Source organism: Panthera tigris, chromosome X (genome assembly GCF_018350195.1).
Source record: "Panthera tigris isolate Pti1 chromosome X, P.tigris_Pti1_mat1.1, whole genome shotgun sequence".
Lineage (NCBI taxonomy): Eukaryota > Metazoa > Chordata > Mammalia > Carnivora > Felidae > Panthera > Panthera tigris.
The window spans coordinates 29,597,925-29,619,951 of record NC_056677.1 but is presented as its reverse complement, the minus strand read 5'-3'; the positions used below and the strand labels follow the sequence as shown (position 1 = coordinate 29,619,951).

At 37.0% G+C, this 22,027-nt stretch overlaps 1 protein-coding gene across 2 annotated transcripts in view; it reads right to left on the bottom strand.

The window, feature by feature from the left end:
* Positions 1-3,191: 3,191 nt before the first annotated feature.
* The window catches only part of LOC102951119 (E3 ubiquitin-protein ligase RLIM-like), a 108,770-nt gene continuing 89,934 nt past the window's right edge, over positions 3,192-22,027 (bottom strand). The window contains exons 1-3 of one of the 2 annotated variants that reach the window (XM_007090629.2): positions 8,164-8,215; positions 7,823-8,063; positions 3,192-6,292 (exon numbers count right to left, since the gene is read on the bottom strand). In XM_007090629.2, coding sequence (XP_007090691.2) covers positions 4,641-6,292; positions 7,823-8,063 — 1,893 coding nt within the window. In that variant the 5' untranslated portion in view covers positions 8,164-8,215 and the 3' untranslated portion in view covers positions 3,192-4,640. Of the gene's footprint in view, positions 6,293-7,822; positions 8,064-8,163; positions 8,216-22,027 lie in introns of those variants that run through there. The other variant, XM_042975204.1, reaches the window with a different exon arrangement.

Here is a 22,027-nt window from a genome sequence, read left to right as displayed (position 1 = left end):
GTCAGGGCATTAAATTGGGCATATGATATAAGCAGCATACACTGGTAAAGTGGGATTGGTTGATATGAAGTTAAAGTGTTAAGATATTGATGGTTGTTCAAACAGGAAGGTTATTGTCTTCCTGAAGCTAAATAGCAAGAATTAGTTAGGGATTCCATTCTAGGGAAAAAATGGTGCCAAGAATTGTATTTTTTGCAGGACCAAGAATAAAGTTATAGTAGGCCTAGAAGTAAGACACTGAGCCATTTAAGACTCATAACATTTTTCTGGGCATAGGATGGATCCTAGAGGAGAAGTTTGTTAGTTTTCTGTTGCTGCATAAGAAATCGGCACAGATGTAGTGACTTAAAACATCCCTTTATTAGTTCACAGGTCTCCAAGTTGGAATACTGGCATGAGGTGACTGGGTTCTCTGTTAAAGGTCTTAAATGCCTGAAATCAGTATTAAAAACCTTGTCAGATGATTCAGACATCGAATTCATGTTAGGATTGACATCATTCATCATTTCTCATGCAAGCTGTCATGTATCTTGTTCTTGGTATGAAAGGTGATGTTTTGTCTGTTGAGCATTTTGGCTATTAGGATAATTTGGTTCCTGTTTAAAGTTTGTTTTTTTGTTTGTGTTGTTTAAATTTTAGCAGGTATTTTGTTTAGATTTGGCACACATTGCCTGTTCTACTTTTGTGGACTGTGGTTTCATGACAATCTAATTTTCAGAAACTTTGTGGTACTATTTTGGTCTATTTGATTTTTCTTGTGCAGGTAGGGTAGTACTGGTCTGTTCTTGTGCTGCTTAAGGGGCAGAAAAAGCTTCCCAGGCCAGGGCACTTGGTACTTCTAGATGGGGGAAGGGAATCTCTTGGTCCTCCTGGATGAAGAGTACTTCCCAGGCCAGGCACTTGTAATGTCAGGATCTCCCCTGACTATAAGGGATGGTGAGTATTTACCAAGTTGAGAGTTTTTTGTGGTGGGGTCCCTGTTGCTGGTAGGTACAGGAAAGTTACCTGGTATCTCTGGGTATGGGAGAGGAGTCTCAGTCCCAGCAAAGGAGTAGAGCATTTTCCAGATGGGAGCTTTATATGGTGGGATCACTTTTGCTGGAACCCTTGGTCACCAGTATGTCTGGGTGGGGAAAGGGTACCTCAGGCCCAGTGGAGAAAGGGAGCACTTTTCCAGGTCTCTTATTATCAGCAGGGCTTTTAGTTGTTCTTCCTTACAGCTTCTGCAGAGCTTACCTCGTGTTTTCAGTGGGACTCCTATTTTATCTGGTGGAGAAAGAGCCTGTTTGAGCTACTTTCTGTTACTAAGTTGGGAGTTAGGAAGTACTGAGCCTGAGTCACCTTTTTCTTTTGGGAGGGAGTCATAAGATGCACTGTCATGAAGTTGTTCATCCATTCGGAGGGTCCCTAGTCAATGCACTTTCTCCTTTAGAACTGTCAGAGTTCTCTCTTGGTTGTCACATGTTATTTCTAGGATATATAGTTGTACATATAGAGGGAGAGCAGGGAGAGTGATAGTATAAACCATCTTATGTGGACTGGAAGTCCTCTGACTTTAAGGGCTCATCTGATTAGGTCAGAATATCCCAATTAACTGTGCCATATGTCATAACCTACTAATGGGAATGATATTCTAGCACATTCAAAGGTCTCATATTCCATGGCTACTGTAAAAGTCATTGGGGGTAATTTTAGAATTCTACCACAGAAGGCATATATGAATGTACTAAAGCATTAAGTAGGCAGTTGTTATCCTCTGGAAGGTTGGCACATGTTAGGATATAAGAAGCCAAGCACTGTTATAATTATTCTGCTCACTTTAAATGAAATAGATCTAGTATCAGAAATACTCAGTAACAGGGACACCTGGGTGGCTCAGTCAGTTGAGCAGTTGAGCATTGGACGTCAGCTCAGGTCATGATCTCGAGGTTTGTGAGTTCGAGCCCCTCCCCACCCCCATAGGGCTCACTGCTGTCAGACTGTCAGTGCAGAGCCCGCTTCAGATCCTCTGTCCCAGCTCTGTGCCCCTCCCCAGCGCTCTCCCCAAAATAAATACATATTTTTTTTAAAAAATAGTAACAATCAGAATATTCAAACAACTTTCAGAATTTAATGTGAGTTTCAGAGGTTCATTCAAGACTTCATTTCTGGGGACCCCTGGGTGGCTCAGTCAGTTGAGTATCCGGCTTCAGCTCAAGTCATGATCTTACCATTTGTGAGTTTGAGGCCTGCATGGAGCTTGCTGCTGTCAGCACAGAGCCTGCTTTGGATCCACTGCCCCCCACCACCTCTCAAAAATAAAACATTAAAAAAAAGACTTTGTTTCTAGCCACACAAATATCTTCTGTGTGAAAAATATTCTAGCTCAAAGATATATCAAAAGACATCATCAACACTCCCCATTTATATTTCATGTTTCTGTGTAATTACTGTGGCTGCCAACAATTCACACAGAAAATAAAACTTAGTGATGATACCGACTTTAAATTTTTAGAACAAATTTATACTTAACATTGTCCATATTTACATCGGTTGCACATTCTACAATATTTATGACTATTGCTTTGGTTATAATACGATGTACTCTCACCTAAGCCAGGATTGAAAATTTTAAGCAAAATTTGCTGGTTTGGCCAATATACAAAACAACAACAACAACAACAACAACAACAACAACAACAGAACAACCACCCCAACCCCCCCAAAAAAATCTCCAGAGTTTCCAGGCTGAATTAAGAGAAAAAACCTTCACTATGTTTGGATTGGAAAGGAAGCATGACCTAAAACTGGATTTTAAAGTGTCATAGTTTTGGGATACTTTTATGGGGACAACTAGAATTGAATTAAGTAGGTGTGTTTTTTAACTTGGGTTTTACCTTTTTACCTTAAAGCTTTCAGACTGCAACTTGGGAGGCCGTAAGCAGTAATTGGATGCTTTGGGTCACTCACATAAACATTGAGATATAGAAACTGTAAGACACTTTATAAGAATTAAGGATATGTTTTTATTTTTTTTTATTTTTTTTTTATTTTTTTATTTTTTTATTTTTTTTTTAATTTTTTAATATATGAAATTTACTGTCAAATTGGTTTCCATACAACACCCAGTGCTCATCCCAAAAGGATATGTTTTTAAAATATATATATATGTGAACTAAACTTATAAATAAAAAGAAATTGAAACCTGAATATATTTATATAGCAAAACTTGAAGAAATACCTATACTGGCTTCTTTCCTTAGTAGTTTACAATCACAGCAAACCAAAGTGTGACGTGTTTAAAAGCAATGTAATTAACTTCTATGGGGTTGTCATCTCATCATCTCATCACTTCTAAAGATAAAATGTACTTGTTCTCTCCTTTATGGTGTCAGCTCTGAGTAGGTGAAAGGAAAATTAAAAAAGGATTGTTAAAGAGCGAAGTCAAAGAGCAAAATGGAGGGCAAGAGTTAGAGGCAAGAAAGCATGCAGAGTTTGAAGAGAACTGGGAATGCTGGTTGTGGTAGATGGTCTCTGATCTGCTCTTTGGATCCACTGGCCATCCTTCTCTGCCCTGTTTTGTGATTCCAGGAGGCTGACCTTTATCAGCTTCATCAAACAGTCTCTCTTACTGTTGTCTTCAGGTTGGGTTTCGCTAATGTAAACTACCAACAGTATATTATAAATCAGGAGCAAAGAAAGGGAAGGGTATTTGTATTTATTTCCATGACCCTTTACTCCAAGTTTTAGATTGGCACTGGCTGCCTTTTGTTCATCTAAGGTCACAGCTCTTGTTGGATGGCCTTTTTCTTCAACTACAGGACACTGTGTCTGGGTTGCAGGAACTACTACTTCTCTATGCCCCTTGAAGCCTAGTGGTGATAATACTGGCTTCTCACAGTTGCTAGCCTAGGGTACTTCAACATCTCTTGGTTTCCTTTCATTCTTTATACACTTTTAGTAAATAGTCTCTTCATTAAATGCTATTCCATCACCATTTTCAAGTATGCCATCAATTTTTGCCCAGGACCTTAACTGATACGTTGGTAGTAGAAAATGGGAGAAACTTTAAGGTAGTATTAGCGAGTGATATGAACTGCTAGGAAGAGAGATAGAAGACAAAGTTTTTAAAGCTTTTTACAGCATTCTTTGAATAACATTAATTTTTTATGTGATTCTAATAAATTCTTAACTTCTTAATTATTTTGGTTGCATTCCTGTTTCTTTGTATGCACATCTAAGATGAGACAGGGCTATGAGATGTCTGGGATTTACATGACTAGATAAGACTACTAGGATCCATCTGGGTTGATTATATCATATTAAGACATTTCTCTCATGGAATTGGGAACATTCCACCTGAGTGTACCTGTTAAGTTTCTTTTAAGATGAAGTGATCTAGTATGGTGTAAAATTTGTTTTTGCTGTCGGATAGGATAATATTGTTTGTTTTTTAAAAATATTTTATTCTGGAAGAAAAAGTGGACAAAGTCCAATCATTCCTTCAAGAACCTATAATTCAGTTCTGATTGTTACATTTGGATTAAATTTTAGATTAGTTTCATATTGCCGTATTTAAGCATCACTCCAGAAGTGGACATAAGCAGGTGACTACTGTTTGACCATCACTATAACACTTTATATAGCTGAGAATTCAGATCTCAATTAGAATTTTCTCTCTCAGCAGAACCTGCTACTTCCCTACGACAAATTGGACAAGTGGAGTTCTCTGACAGCCAGCGATCGATACAGTGGACATGAAATTCATGGGTGCAAGGTAGGATGCGAAGTTTGTTGCCTTCTGTGTACTCGGTGATGCAGATGGTACAGGCTTTTAATGCACCACCTTCACCAAAAGATCTTATAGCCAAATTGTCAATCTGTGCTTTGGTAAGTCCTGTATGTTGGTCATGATCATCTTCATTTAAGAGGAAAAAATGGTCCAGATTAAGGGAGGTCCAAGAGTCACTGTCATCAAATATTATTGGGCTCATAGATCTATTTTCTCGCCTGGTTTCTGATGACAAGCCTGGTGGTAAGCTTATGTCATTACTGCCTTCAAACATTACTGAGCTAATTTCTGAATATTCATCCCTGGAGCTGGAACTGGAAATAGGAGTAGAATTGGAACTAGACAGGTAATTGGAGCCTGAACTAGAAATCAATGTACAACTTGAATGGAAATCAGAACTAGGATTTGAATTGCAATCAGAATGAGTCCTACCATCAGAAGCATCTCTTTCATTTCGTGACTCTTCCCTTTCCATGTTTGGACTTAGGAGTGAGACACTGTGTACTAAATCAGTGTCACTGGCCCTGAGATTACCACTTAAGCCACTGGATCCTGTCACTGTCTGCCTTAATGTGCTCTGAATTGCAGGAGGTGGTATATCATTGAAACCAGTAGTTAAAATAATATGAAGAGAAGGAATTCTGGCGTTCCTGACATAAGCTCTTGCATCTGCCTGCTCAGAATGTGGAAACATATCCCTGCGTCCTCCTTGTTCACTTTCTAAAGTGAGAGCGTTGTTTGGCGTCTCAGACGTTAACTGAATTCTGGTAGCTGTGCTGTCTCTTTGAGAGTCCACCCTAGGATGAACTTGTCCTACTTCACAATCGAACTGTATGGTTGGATTTATCTGTCCCAGTCCCTGAGATTCATCATCATTGGTTGTGCCTGGAGAATTTTCTTCTTGAAGTGCACTGCTTGATCCAGAAGTTGCAAGACCCCTATTTTGCAGCTCAAGTCCAGTTATTTGCTGTCTTGATGTTTCTTGGTGCTGAATCCTAGAAAATCTCTCAGTCTCATTTACCAGAGGCTGCTCAAAAGTTGGAGATGTTATACTATAATGAAATCTTCGTAAAAGTTCACTCATTCTGTTTGGAGCCGGACTACTTTCAGTTCTTGCTCTGGTTCTCCGATGGTCAGGGCTACTGCTTCTTGCTCTTCGCCGACCTCTGGTAACTGGGACTTGTATTAATGCTTCAGTTGTACTTTGTTCTGATCCAGGTGATCTTATAAATGTTGATTCAGATTGTGTGTTTTCTGCTTGACTTTGGCTGTTTTCCATGTTGTATGTTCTGGGAGATCTTGTAGATGCTACATATTCATTCTCTGGATTTGGGCTCCCATTATTAGGGTTAGAATTTACTTCTAAACTGAATGTGGAGTCATTACTGTCTGAATTAATCTGGATTATTTCTTCCCAAGATTGGTTTTCTCTTTGCCCACTTGTCACATATTCAGTTTGTCCAAAAGCGTTCAGCCAGTCTAATAGATAATCACCACTATTATCGGAAGACTCTCCTCCACCTGTTAACAAAAAGAAGTGAGGGCATAAAGGAACTACCAAAAGTAGAACCATCATAGAATAGCACTCTGAAACTTTGTTGCAAAAACAAACAAAAAATTAGAACTTTAGTACTCAGATATTTTAAACAGATTTCACATATATAGAGTTAATACTTTGTAAACTACATTTTCTAGATTTACAAGAAGAGGCAGGAAAGTTTGAGTTCCTTCTGAAAAGAATTAATTGTAGATAAATTTACAGAATCTTTTTTATGTTTTCAAAGGGAATCAGGAGCAAGTCTATTTTCAATATTTCACCATATACACGGGCTTGTGTACTACTGTGGGAGGAAAGTCAAGAGACAATTTTTTACTCTATTGTCAAAACACGAATACAATTAAACAAGGTTAAGGTACAGTGCTAGTATTTTAGTCTGATTTACATTACTGCCTAATTCTCATGAGTCAAAATACTACTTTTTCTAGGCTGTTAAGTTGTTTTAAAATATAAGACGATTGTAGCCATTGCCCAAATTTAAATAAAGTCTATAGGTTTAAAAGTATTTGAATACTTCTTTTAAAAAGGGTGGGGGGAGGGCACCTCGGTGGCTCAGTCGGTTCAGACTTTGGCTCATGTCATGATCTCACAGTTAGTGAGTTCGAGCCCCACATTAGGCTCTGTGCTGACAGCTCAGAGCCTAGAGCCTGCTTCAGATTCTGTGTCTCCCTCTCTCTCTGCTCCTTCCCTGCACTCACACTGTCTCAGTCTCTCAAAAATAAATATATTTTAGAAAATTTAAAAAAATAAAAATATTTGAATACTTCTTAATGTGACAGCATTTTGAATTGACATGAAATTGAAGGTCAGATCAAATGAATAACCTGAATCTAGCATAGTACATTTGAGGCCATATTTAAGAACTAAACTGTTATATATCCTCTTCATTAGACAGTAAAATTCTTTACTTCACACTAGGAGAAAAGCACCAGACCTGGGGTTAGAGCAGGATTTCTCAACCTTGGCACTGTTGACATTTTGGTGCTGGGCAACTCTTTGTTTTGGGGAGCTATCTTATACATTGTAAGATCCTTGGCGTCTGCCCAATATTTGCCAATAACACCCACTCATCAGTTTTGACAACCAAAAATATCCCAAGACATTGTCAAACATTTCCTGGGGGATGGGGGCAAAATTACCACCAGTTGAATAACATATATAGTATTTTTTTGCTGGTGAAGAAGGCCATATAACAAAAATAACTCCGGAAGTGGGAGGAACTTTCAGTTGAGGTGGAAAACCAAGAAAATATCAATAGGCTATTTCACACTGTTTCCCAATTAAAGTAATCCAAATATGAACTGGGGAGGAAAAAAAAAAAAACACCTATCTTTACATTTTCACTGAAAATCAAGTAAATACCAGTTCTCTTTGATGAGAAATTACTTAGCACCAAATTAACATGTGCCACTTCTGATTCCTCTTTGGCTAACACAATTATGAAGTTCCTTACCCATCCCGTTCTAGTCTCCCTCCCTAAAAGTGAAATATACCTGTATTTTCCTCCGAGTTTTCCGGTGGGTTTTCTTTAATTTGTTGAAGTCTCTTCAGCAACTCTTCTAATGTACTTTCACCAGGGATGCCTAATAAATCGTTATCCCTCATAAGCTTGTAATCTTCTTCACTCAGGTTATTTACAAATTCATAGAAGTTTTCTTCCCGGACCAATCGGTCCATCTGACTTCTGCTCCGGGCCACGGATCCATCTTCTTCGTCAGAATCTGAATTTTCCATCTAGACGAACAAGTGGAAAAATATTTTTTATGACATGCTGTTGAAATACAATAACCAGATTTTAATTTATATTTGAATATAACATATAAAATAAAATAACTGGATTATCTTTCTCTTTCCGTTGGAACAGCTTTCTCGTCGGCGCTCCTCCCTCACCGTAGTCCACCGGTGTCTTAGGAGTCAGTAGCCAGCAACCACCAAATACCAGAATTTGCTAGGCCGCGTTGCCTAGGCAGCCATTATATTCGCCATTATTACCAACTAGGGACTGTAGCAACTTACTGTAGGGTAGGTTTCTTTTCATTTCGTTCAAACCCAGCACTATCCTACCTCCCTTTAGTCACACGAGCGTCTTCTCAGGCGTTCAGGAGGCTTTTCCAGGCTCTGATGTGCTCTAGTTATTTGTATGTTACATTAAAGAACCCAAATGTAACTAGTTATGTTACATATAACTGACTACTGCAAAATGTCGCGCACGCGCGCATGCGCGCGCAAGTCATTCCAGTTAAATGAAGCAAGTCTCATTTTAAGTTGCCCATGGAAGTCTTTTTTATCCTCATGAAATCCTCAAATCATAGACACTAAGAAAGCCTACAATTTTTGATAATTTACCAGGGCCATGCCTGAATTTCATTAGTTGGGTCTTTTCCTTTTCACTCTTTTTTTTTAAAGTTATGTTTATTATTTTATTTTTTATCATTTTTAATTATTTTTAAATATATTTTTTATCATATTTCACTCTTAATAGCCTCCTCTTGAATTATCCACTCCCTCAGGCTTTTGTCAAAACAAACAAAAAGGGGCATCTGGGTGGCTCAGTCTGTTAAGCCATCAACTCTTAATTTCAGTTCAGGTCATGATCTCACCATTCATGAGTTAGAGCCCTACATTGGGCTCTGAGCTGACAGCATGGAGCCTACTTGGGATTCTCTGTCTCCCTCTCTCTCTGCCCCTCCTGTGCTCCCCCCCCCCTCAAAAATAAATAAATGAACTTAAAAACAAACAAACAAGCAAAAACATTGACAGGTTTTCTGGTCAATTCCTTAAGGAATTCTCCACAAAAGCATAGTTTCATTTTTGTTCTCCTTTCTCATAATATTATAAATATTTACTTAAATCTATCCAGAGACAGCACAGGCACTTTTAAAACAGATCTAGAACAATTATTTGACCTACTGTAATTGTGTACTGATACCGCTGATTTTGTTCTCTATATGTTAGTGCAGTTAGGATGGCATGGTGAGAATAATGCTCATTTGCAATGCTATCTGAAGGAGACCTCCAAGAGTTTTTGGACTCATGAATACTATCAGCCCACTTAATTGTTTTGGAATCCTTCATTCAAGTTGTTCCTGTAAAGAAAAGATTTGGCTATGGAATTTTAAACATTATTCAGTTGGACTTATTTAACAATTAATCTGTCCAACATAAACTGAATCAGTTAATGTCCACTAGAGATATGTCAAATATTGCAAAATAAAGTACTCCTGAATAATTTATACTCCAGGTAGTGGAAAATCACATAGAAACTGTGAAAATACAGTATATTATATGCTATAAGAGATTTATATCTGCACTATTGTGTAAGTACAAGAAACTGTGTGTTGATTATTTAATCAGAGTTGGGAAATATTTCAGAGATACTACATTTAAATATGTATCTTTAGATATAATTATAAGTTTCTACTGGTAGAAAGTGGCAGTTGGGCATATATTGGTGAAGAATCTATGTCAGACTGAGGGAATAGACTTGAAAGACCTTGGCTTCTTTGGGGAACTGTGGCCACAATTTTGGAGTTGGGGGGGGAAATGATCTGAAATTAATCACCGAAGGAATAATTCACATAGACTATAAATTGAATTTTGATTTTTTCCTATCACAAATAGGGCACATGAGGTGCCTGGATGGCTCAGTCAGGTGAGTGACTAACTGTGGCACAGGTCATAATCTCATGGTTTGTGAGTTCACGTCCCACATCTGGACTCTCTGCTGTCAGCACAGAGCCCACTTGGGATCCTCTGTCCTGTTCTCTCTGCCCCTCCCCTGCTTGTGCACTATCTCTGTCTCAAATAAACATTTAAAAAAATGAAAGAGGGCACAGATTAAGATGTTCTTTTTTTTTTTTTTTTTTGGAGAACAGGTGATGGGTTTTGGTTTTGCCTGCTTAGTTTCCACTTAATGTACTTTTGATAATAGCACCTTGATTTTCTTGAGGGAAAAACCCATTCTTCAATCTTAGTCCAATTGGTGTAGGTTTAGCTGAAATCACTGCCATAGATAAAGGAAAAGACATGTGATGCAGCCATGTCTAATCAGCATATCTCAAATTGCTGGTTATTGGTACCTGGTTTAAGCATGGGCATGTGACCAAAAGTGTATTTAAAAGTAAAATCTGTGGGGTGCCTGGGTGGCTCAGTCGGTTAAGCATCTGACTTCAGTTCAGGTCATGATCTCACAGTTTGTGAGTTTGAGCCCAGCGTCGGGCCCTGTGCTGACAACTCAGCCTGGAGCCTGCTTTGGATTCTGTGTCTCCCTCTTTCTCTGCCCCTCCCCTGCTCATGCTCTGTTTCTCTCTCAAAAATAAATAAACATTAAAAAAAATTAAATAAAAGTAAAATCTGAGATGTTACCTGTAACTATTGAAAATGAAAAAATATTTTCTGCTGTGGTTGCTAAGCTGGTAGGATATAAACCTAAAGATGCTTGTGCTATTTTGTGTACCTGAGAATGAGGAAAATCACCATAAAGAGACAGAGGAAAACACAGATGGAAAAGGGGCTAGATACTTAAGAAAAAATTTGAGAAATTTGAGAAATAAGAAAAATTTGAGAAGCTAGGATTTTTAGATCTGTAAACCAATGTATTTCTTCTTCTTTTTTTAATGTAAAGCTTGCATAGAATTTTTGTCACAATTGGAAGGTTCCTAATAGTTATAGCAAGAGAGCAATACGATCAGTGATCTAATCAGATGTCTAAAAGTAATTTTTAATAAATTTGCCACATAAAACTTATTTGCTATTGTCTAGTTTATAAAGTTAATATGTTTATATAGGTTTAATTGGGTTTAGTCTTTTATGAAAAAATAATACAGATTTTTTCTGTCATTTATTTAGTAAGTATTTATTGGGTTATGAAATTGTATATAATTAAGTTGAAATAAATGAGCATTCATTTTCATTTGATTATGATTTAAATCTGATTAGGCATATATGTTAATTGTGTTAAATTTCCTACTTCAGTGTTTAAAATGTTGATCCTTTTAAAATGTTCCTAATTTTCATATGTGTTTCATATATTATACAATGTATTCTGATACATTGGCCCAATAATGTTCATTTAATTGTCAAATGAAGAGAAAATACCCTGAAGTAAATTACCACTGAGCATTTCGTTTATATTAAGAAACAGAATGGTTCTGTGAAATTAGTCAGAGAGACAAATATCATATGACTTCACTCATATGAGGACTTTAAGAGACAAAACAGATGAACATAAGGGAAGGGAAACAAAAATAATATAAAAACAGGGAGGGGGACAAAATGTAAGAGACTCATAAATATGGAGAACAAACAGAGGGTTACTGGAGGTGGTGTGGGAGGGGGGATGGGCTAAATGGGTAAGGGACATAAGGAATCTACTCCTAAAATCATTGTTGCACTATATGCTAACTAATTTGGATGTAAATTAAAAAAATAAATAAAATTATAAAATTTTAAAAAAGAAACAGAATGGTTCTGGTGGGAATTAAAATATCTTTCACTGATACCTTAATAAAGAGTGAGATAATGTTGTTTGTGAGCAATTAGCTCCTTGATGGGATTTTTAGGACACTTAAATTTAGCAAAATCTTACTTAGTGTGAGTAGGTTTGTGCTTGTGTGTGTACATATGCATATAAGTGTGGTGTGATTAAAAACTTTAAACATGTTTGGTTAGGCTAATAACAATTGGCTCAGGTATAGTTTCAGGGTACTAGTAACAGCTCTATTTTACTTAAGTTTTGAAATTTCCTTTGCAATGTGAATGTACCTCATCTCAAACATTGAGATATTCCTACAACATTACCATTAAAGTCTTGTTTTTAATATTTGTTATCAGACATCACAATTGGTTCCCCAAACATTATTTGAATTCAGTGTTTAAAAGCAATATACTTGAGGCAATTCAATATATAGGAAAGAGTATTGGATTGAGTATTTAGAGACCCTGGTTGACGACTAATCATTAATTCATTATTTGCCCAATCATTTAAACTCTCTAGACTCCAATTTCTGAAACTCTAATATGAGAAGGTTGAATCTATTTTTTCAAAGTTTGATTTATTCAGTTGCTTAGACAGAGAATTGGGCAGTGGGAATTGAAAAGAACACCTAAACCATAGTGCTGGATTGGCAAGCATGAAGTAAAGAGGAAAGGGCAAGTGGGGATTTTAAGTTAGTGCAGCAATGCTGAGCTAACAGAGAAGCAAGGGAATCAGACCAGGTCCAAATTCCAATGTCAAGCCAGAAATAACTGTCTCCCAGAACATTAATTCAAAGCCAATAAGTTGAAATGGAGTATTGAGCCATAGAAGGTAATTCCAGATGATTCCCAGCAGAACCAGGGCAAGGTCATGACAAGCTTGGGGATCAAAGCCTTGAGGTAATAGTGTATGTGTATGACTTTGATTTTAGCTTGCTAAGTTAAAACATCTATGCCTTGGATCTCTGAAGGTTGATACTCCGTTGTCTTAACATTTTTGTTTAAAGACACTTGAGATGGATAACCTTAATATTTTTTTGTTCCACAATTTTATGAATGAGAATATAATCACAACAAATCTTAATTTTTAAACCACCAGGAAAAGTGTTTTAATTAAATTTTTGCACAGTAGTTACAGTACAGCATAAGCATAAGCAAAAAGGTAAAGCAAGCTATTATTACCAAATTATAAATTATTTTCTTCTTAAAATTTTTCATATTTAAATTCATAAATGAAGATGATCAGATTTACCATTTTGGAGGTGAGAGGAAAAATAAAGGCATATTTATCATCTTCTAGATATGCTCACTGTATGCTCTGTTTTATATATATATGTATATATATATTATATGTATATATATGGCCTGAGTGACTGGAATTATAATTGTCAGACTTTTTAATAAACTGGATAGCCATTTGTTTCTTTGCAGCACATCATCCTTACATAGGAACCAACAGGAAAAAACAGGGAATAGCTAAGCATTCTATACTAGAAAATAAATTTTTTTTTAACGTTTATTTATTTTTGAGACAGAGAGAGACAGAGCATGAACAGGGGAGGGGCAGAGAGAGAGGGAGACACAGAATCTGAAACAGGCTCCAGGCTCTGAGCTGTCAGCACAGAGCCCGACGCGGGGCTCGAACTCACGGACCGTGAGATCATGACCTGAGCCGAAGTCGGACGCTTAACCGACCAAGCCACCCAGGCACCCCTAGAAAATACCACTTTAACAGCTAACCAGCATTATTCAGCTGCTATACAACTGTGTCTAATGCACAAAAATACCTAAAAAATTAGAGCTGTGTTTGATAACCCATTAAAAAAATCACTTGTTTACACCTGAAATGTTTTTAAACAAATGCAGGTGCAGATTACCATTTAGATCCAAAGGTAAATAGCACATGTACATAAATTACAACAACTTTAGTAGGTCTTTCTTTTAAAAGGATGATGGCAATGATGAGTTGATCCCTAGGCAGTTTTTAACTATTCAACAAGAATAGTTAAATTAGATCAACATTCTGTTTACTCTCAAGACCAAAGTCAGCAGTATTTAAAGAAATATCCAAATCAATAACTTCAAGTTGCTCACCCCAACATAGAAGATATTGAAATAACAGCAACGGCATGCCATATAAAAAGTTTACCACTTGAGGCAAAACTTAAAACAAGAAAGTTAGGTACCATGTTGAAGAATGAACTTTTCAAGCGCTAGTGGCTTGTTCCATGGACTCTTCCATCCAACGAATATGTCGCTCCCTTCCCCTTCCCCACTCCTGCCATTTCCCTTTCCTTTTCTGAGTGCTAGTTAGGTTGCTTGCAGACTCAGCCTTAAGAGGGCACCACTCCTTCCTCTTCAGGAAACTTGAGATTCTTAGATTACAGTCTGGACTTGGATTTCCTTTCTGGTGGAAGGCTTCCAGATCTAGACCTGGGCCTGGTTGGGAAGAACTGGACACCAAGGAGGACTTAGACTTGGATCGTTAGATAGATCTGGATACAGAGGTTGATGATGATCTGCCTTAAGAGCGAGATCGAGGCTTTGCATGGTGAAGCCAGATCTGCCCTGAAATCAGGATCAATTTCTACTAATTGGAATGGCATTGATGCTTTGGGCTTTGACTCTGACATTTCTACCTGTGGGGAGGATTTCTCCAGCAGTGGTGGCCACGATGGGTATCTAGCAGGTGAACACCATCTGCACTTGCTGTTCATGGCCATCCAGCACCATCCTGTGTAGGGTGTCCATGGCAACCTTGGTGTGGCACTTGTTATGCAAGCAGATGAAAGCAAAACCACGGACTCTAGAGAGGCAGTCCTGCAGGATGTACACATTGCTCATGCTCTCATACTTGTCAAAGACTTGTCACGGCGTATTGGCTGAGGTGCATTAAATCAGGTTGCTTACTTTAAGAGAAAGCAAGCCCTCTGCATTGGAAGAAGGGTGACGATAAACTCATGGCCTTTGAGAGCTCAGCCTGAGCACTGCAAACTGAGCGCCAGAAATTGAAAACCTGGGAAGACTGCAAGTTGTCCCAGGCAGCTGCAGTGGTTTTCTCAAGTTCGTTCTGCTTAAAGCTCCTTTCTTGTGTGTGTGTGTCATCTTACTTCTGCGTGTGGGTGCTTAGAGACACTAGAATATATGACACAGAGCTATCTCTATCTATCTCCTATCTATATCCTATCTCCAGAGCTGAGACTGCCTGAGAAACACCTCCTTACCAACTTTTTTTTAATGAATGTCCATGACTATGTAGCATATCTTTTTGTGAAATTTTCAGTATATTTCTAAATACAGTTGTAATTACAGATAAAAGTATATACATACACGTATAATTTTGTGATGTGAAATACTTTGCTGCAATGCTGATTCATGTAGACTAGAAACATTTGTCTACTTAGAGACAAAAAAGAAACAAAATACCTAAACAAGTCATGAACAGATGAGATGATTCAGTTGTAATAACAGGCAAAGAGAAATTGAGAACTACTTTCAGGGTATGAATTGCAATCAGAAACTCAATATGGGCCTTCTTTTCTGCTTAAAAAAATATAATTAAATGAGTCAAAGGCGTTATGATCTGTGATTCCAAATTATATAATTGAATATAACACAGCTTATTACAATTTACTGCTTCCTCATTAATTGACCCAGTATACTGTCTGATGGAGTAAGTTCCTTTCATTTTAAAAATTGTTTTTAGGGGCGCCTGGGTTGCTCAGTCAGGTAAGTGTCTGACTCTTGATTTTGGCTCAGGTCATGATCTCATCTTTTGTGGGATCGAGCCCTGCATGGGGCTCTGCACTGACAGTGTGGAGCCTGCTTGGGATTCTCTTTTTCTCTTTCTGCACCTCCCCTGCTCATTCTGTCTTTCTCTCTCTCTCAAAATAAATAAACATTTAAAAAATTGTTTTTAGGATTAATAATTATATTTCATCAAATTATTGACATTTTTCTCATGAATCATGTCTACTGCACTCCAATAAATGAGCTTCATAACCATAGGGAGTAGAAAATAATATTTTATTAAGTATTTCTCATCTTCAATGAATATTATGTGCTCTTTGCAAGCCACAACATATTCTGCTCATTATTTAATCCGCAGCTATGTGCTCTGGTTATCCATTGTTGCATAATAACCTACATCAAAACTTAGTGGCTGAAACTAATGATTTATCATTATTTTATCACTCAATTCTAAGGCACTGGAATTTGACACAGGACAGTAGGGCTTGTTTCTCTTCCCCTGTATTAGCTGAATTAGCTAGGGTGACTGGGATAGCTTGTCTGGAACTACTGGGTGTCGGCTGGTTCCCAACCCCCACCTCCTGACCTCAGCTCCTTTTCTAGAGCCACTCCATGTAGTTAGCCTGGCAGATTTCTAGTCTTATTAGATTTCTTACATAGCAACTCCAGTTTATAAGAAACCATAGTTCTCTTAAAGTCTAGGTCGAGGGCAGTATATAGTATCAGTTTTGCATTACTTCTAGGATTTTCCATTGGTCAAAGCAACTATAGGCCAAACTAGGTTCAAAGGAGGAGAAAAAGAATATCTCATTGAAAGAAATGTGAAGGATTTGCAGCCATCTTTAATTTATCATAGTCCTCTGGACAGATAATATTTACATTCTTCTCACATGAAAAAATACATTCACCCCCTTTTAAGACCACCAAAGTATGAATATCCAGGACCTGTTATCTTAATTAGGTCTAGGGCAGAAGAGACTCTTCAGGTGCAATTTCTTGAATTTTATTACTCTTAATCAGACCTGTGAAATAAAGGAGCACATTATCTTCCCTTCTGTCATGTAACATACACTCTTGAGCTAGACATAAGATAGCCTTAACAGACAGTTCTGTTCAGTAGGAGGACTAGTCCACAGTAATTCTAAAATTCAACTAGGCATATGTTTCCAGGTCCTTGGTTAGACCCTAGTCCCATTTCTAAGTCACCAGTTGGTCATTTGGACCATTCAAATAAATGGTCCATGTCAATGTTTGTAGCAGAGTAGCTTTCTTAGTGCGCTTCCTGTGTGTACAAGGTTGAGAGTACCAAGAATTTTTCTCATTCTGAACTGTTTCTGTCCTTTTTAGTCTAAGCTCACAGCGCTTCTAAAAGCACAGATCCTCTATCAGATTGCTTTTGATTCTTATTGGGTGTTCACTCCATTAAACAAAATCCACACCCACATTTCTTTCTGAGACAAGTCCTTATCTACCTTTGGTCACTGTGAGGCTGATGTGACTTGCCTAGCAAAGAGTTAGTAAGGAATGTTTTGAAATCTTTCTGAGATCTTTAAAAAGGGATTGGATACCAACACCCTTTTCTTCTTTACTCTGAAATTGATTTTTACTGTCTAGGTTGTGTTCTTTGTTCTGAGGCCATTGTTTACCTTTGGATCTTTTCTTAGCTGAAAAGGCTGTCCTGGGAGCCTTTTTTGCATACACTTTTGTTCTAAAACGGAACAATTTCTCCTTTAGTTCATCTTCTGTCTTCTCATATATTATCAGAGGCATTTAAAGAAGTCACTTAAATTTTCTTTTTACTCTTTCTAGCCATCTCCTTAGCCAGATTTATGAGTTTATTAGGTACACTTGATATTTTCCACAATACTCCAGGTGATAGTTTTCGCTAGTCATTTTGCAATAGGTAATTCAGGTGTCCAGTTCTCCAGGTACTCCTTTACTTTCTTTCAATTCTTTCACATTTTAACAATTACATCATGGCCTGCTAAGGGACATGCAATAAGCAATTTTTTTAGTTGTTCAAGCCCTTTTATCACTCTCTCAATAAAAATATTTTAGCTCTTAATTACATGAGTTCCCTTAAGAGAAACCATTCCAAGGTAAAGGTGAACTGATGGACATTTTGTCCCAATTAGCAAAACTAACAGTATACAGGTCAGTAATGTTAAAAATTATATGGGCTTGGGGTGCCTGGGTGGGTCAGTCGGTTAAGCATCCGACTTTGGCTCAGGTCATGATCTCATGTCTCATGAGTTTGAGCCCCACGTCGGGCTCTGTGCTGACAGCTCAGAGCCTGTAGCCTGCGTCGGATTCTGTGTCTCCCTCTCTCTCTGCCCCTCCCCTGCTTGCACACTCTGTCTCTGTCTCTGTCTCTCTCAAAAATAAAGATTAAAAAAAAATTATAGGGGCTCTTATTCATTTAAAGGACTCTACCTTTGTGTCAATTAATTTTATGAAAACAAGTCATATATTCTTCATGAAAATCAGGTCTGATTTATAGCAGAGAGGAGACAGCACTGAACCAGCATTTGGGGACTTAGATTCCTATCCTGGATTCACAACAAATAAGCCACAATACCCAAGAGAGTCAAATCCTGGGTTCGGGTTTTAATCTCTTTCAAATGAGGGAGTTAGAACAGGTTATTTTTGTGTTTTATCCAACCTGTAAAACATCACTTACCTTAAATTGTTGAAATGTTCCTTTTTAAAAGTTTGATAAAAATTCAAACAAATTTATTGAAACTAATATTACAATTAAAATACTAAAAGTTCTTTTCAAAATGATAGTTTGCACGCTGTGCTGGATTCCATTCTCTGGCAACAATTTCCTCATTTAAAATGATCATCACTTTATGATTTGGATCCAGTAAAGAATAACTTCAGAAACTTTAGATGTTTGTTATCTAAGGCATATATCCCTGATTTGAAAGTCAGGGAACATATATTTCTATTTTACTCTCTCCTTTCATTGTCTATAATTTGGGAAAATAATTCTTTTTTTCTTTTTTTTCTTTTTTTTTCTTTTTGTTAAAAATAATTTATTGTCAAATTGGCTCACATACAATGTGTAAAGTGTGCTTTTGGTTTTTGGGATAGATTCCCATGGTTCATCGCTTTATATACTACACCCAGTGCTTATCCCAACAAATGCCCTCCTCAATGTGGGTCAATAATTCTTAACTAATTATAACACCTGTTGTAGTAAACAGGATCATGTATTTTGTGAGGTGACTTGAGAATTTCTGAATTCAGCATCAACTTTGTCCTTGCAACCTTGAAGTCTAATGGAAACTTTTCTCCATGGAGTTTATTCTCCTTGCTCAATATTCTTTCCTTATTGTCCACAAATACTTCTAGACTTACTACTACAGACCTGGTCTAGATGCCATATGCTTCTCAGTTTATTTATCTATTACATGAAGCATTAAAATAAATTGGGTAAATATACTCAGTGGCTGCTCTAAACCTCTCTACTTGATTTAAAGGATTGGAAACCTGAGCAATCAGAAGAAAGTTGTACTGGAACGCTGTACTCGCTTCCCAAGTTGATAGATCTCCTGGGATAAAATGTGCTAATTAAAATGTATAAGTAACTGAAATTAATTTTGAGGCAATATTTGTAAATAAAACTCAATAAATTAATTTTTTTAGTTTCATTCCCAAATTTCTTGATTTTACAGTTGTGAACCCGAATTCTAAAACCAATAATCTATGAGTTTAGTAGCTATTAAGTAATATAGCCTAAAAACCCTATATATAATCATGGAGCATAGTGACCCAATCAAGGTCTTTTCACTTTCTAGTCCTGTGTGATAGAGGCTGATTAGCCTTTTCCAATCAAAGCTCCCTTTTTGTCTTGTTGCCATCCTGAAACTGCAATATTTAGCATAAACTGGGTGGAAGATAGTATCTTAAGGCAGGGCTGTCATGTGCTTGAGTCAAGGCCCTGAAAAAAATTGTATGTCTCACAATGGAATATTATTCAGCCTTAAAAAGGAAATCCTGTCATTTGCAACACTCTGTATGACTCTGGAGGATATTATGTTAAGTCAAATAAGCTAGTCACAGAGGGACAAATATTGCGACCCATTTATATGAGCTACCTAAAATAGTCAAACTCATAGGGATAAAAAATAGAATGATAGTTGCTAAGGGCTGGGTCAGGGAAGGGGGAAAAGGGGAGCTCAACAGGTATAAAGCTTCATTTGTACAAGATGAATAAATTCTAGAGATCTGTTGTACAACACAGTGCATATAGTTAACAGTACTGTATTGTGTACTTAAAAATATGTTAAGTGGGTAGATCTCATGTTAAGTTTTCTTATCATAAAACAAGATTAAACAAAACAACAAACCCCAAAGAGACTCAAGGAAACATTTGGAAGTGAGGGATGTGTTTATTACCTTGATTGTTATAAAATGATTTCATGGCTGTATGCATATGTACAAACTCACCAAATTGTATACATTCAATGTGTATTAAATATATATTACGTTATATACATTAAAGGTATGTGATTTTAATGTATGCATGAAGTATGTGCAGTTGTATATAAATATAAATGTAAGTATATATATGTTAAACATAAATGGTATACATTAAATATGTACAATTAAACCTTAATGATGCTGTTCAAAAAAATAACAAAAAATGATGGTTGGTATTCAGAGGAGCAACAGCGTGAAGCTTTTACCACCTCTAGAGCTGAAAGGCAAGAGTTGGAAAAACTGTTGCCAAAATTTGTGAGAACTTGGAAATGGGCCTGCCCAAAAGAGAGCTAGTTAGTCATCCAGATACTCAGAAAGTATCCAAGATGTGGCCCTGGAGCAAGGAAGGGATGGAGGAGATATCCCCAACCTTTCTCCTCTTCACTTATATCCAGTTAATGTTTCTCTTTGAACTCATAATGAATCCAAGAAAGCCTGGGCAATGCAGTGTGAATGGGGCAACCTCATAAGATAGAATGATTAAAGAACAGAAAAGGAAGCAGAATGTGTGAACAAACAGAATGACTAGCATATCCTGCCTTCCTAGGATCATGAATACCTTAGGTCAGGCACATAGCTGTTTTACACTAACGTATCCACAAAATGAGGCCATAAGTAACCTCCTGTGTTTCCCTGCTTGATAAATTATAGAAAGTGCTTAATTTTGCAAGAGATCTTTTGGAATATTTTTATTTTTGCTTTTGCCTTTGCTTTGTCTTGTTTTCCTTCTTGAAGTCCCATGTTCCTTTTTAAAAAATTTTTTTTAATGTTTATTTTTTTGAGATAGAGAACAGCATGAGCAGGGGAGGCACAGAGAGAGAGGGAGACACAGAATCTGAATCAGGTTCCAGGCTCTGAGCTGTCAGCACAGAGCCGGACATGGGGCTCAAACCCACAAACCATGAGATAATGACCCAAGCCAAAGTTGAATGTTCAACCGACTGAGCCACCCAGGAGTCCCTGAAGTCCCATGTTCTTAATTAATTAACTGTCTACCTGTAAGTCAACTGTGTTTGTGATTTTATTTTATTTATTTTATTTTATTTTATTTTATTTTATTTTATTATTTTATTTTATTTTATTTTATTTTATTTTATTTTATTATTTTCTCCTTTCAAAATTTTATTTAAATTTTAGTTAACATGCAGTACAATATTGGTTTCAGGAGTAGAATTCAGTGATTCATCAATTACATACAACACCCAGTGTTCATCATCACAAGTGCCCTCCCTCCTCAATACCCGGCACCCATCTAGCCCATCCCCCACCCACCTCCCTCTGTCAATGCTCAGTTTGTTCTATATTATTTAAAGAGTCTCTTAAGTTTTTTTTCCCTCTCTCTTTTTTCTTTTTCTTATTTTTTCTCCCTCTCCCATATGTTCATGTGTTTTGTTTCTTAAATTCCATGTATAAGTGAAATCATATGGTATTTGTCTTTCTCTGACTTACGTCGCTTAGCATAACACACTCTAGCTGCATCCATGTTGTTGCAAATGTGTGATTTTATTTTAAAGAGTTATTGAGTGAAGAAAATTTTCAGATTTAATCTGATGATTGGCATTGTAATAATGCAAACTTGAGGGTACTTCTCAGTCTTTTCTGAATCCTTCTTATTTTGTTCATGTTCGTACTTTCTATGTTAATGCTCATGCTGAAATGAAAATTTAGTCCTTGCCTTACTGACTCCTATTGGTCAATAAGATGAATTTGTCCTTTTATCAGGGTCAGCTTTATGGCCAGAGTTGATTTTGGTTTCATGTATCTTAATTTTGAACTGAAGTTTATGACTTATTCTGTTTGTCATTATCTCTCAAGAGCTTTATCAGAAAAAAAATATAAATCTCATCCACTAAGGCAGAAAAATGGGTTGGATTTTCCCATTTGATGTTTTATGCATTGATGTTCCTTATGTTGCCCCATTTTTCTCTTCATGAGAAACTAGATATAAAGCAAATACTTGAGTCCCAATTTAGCTCATAGTTTGA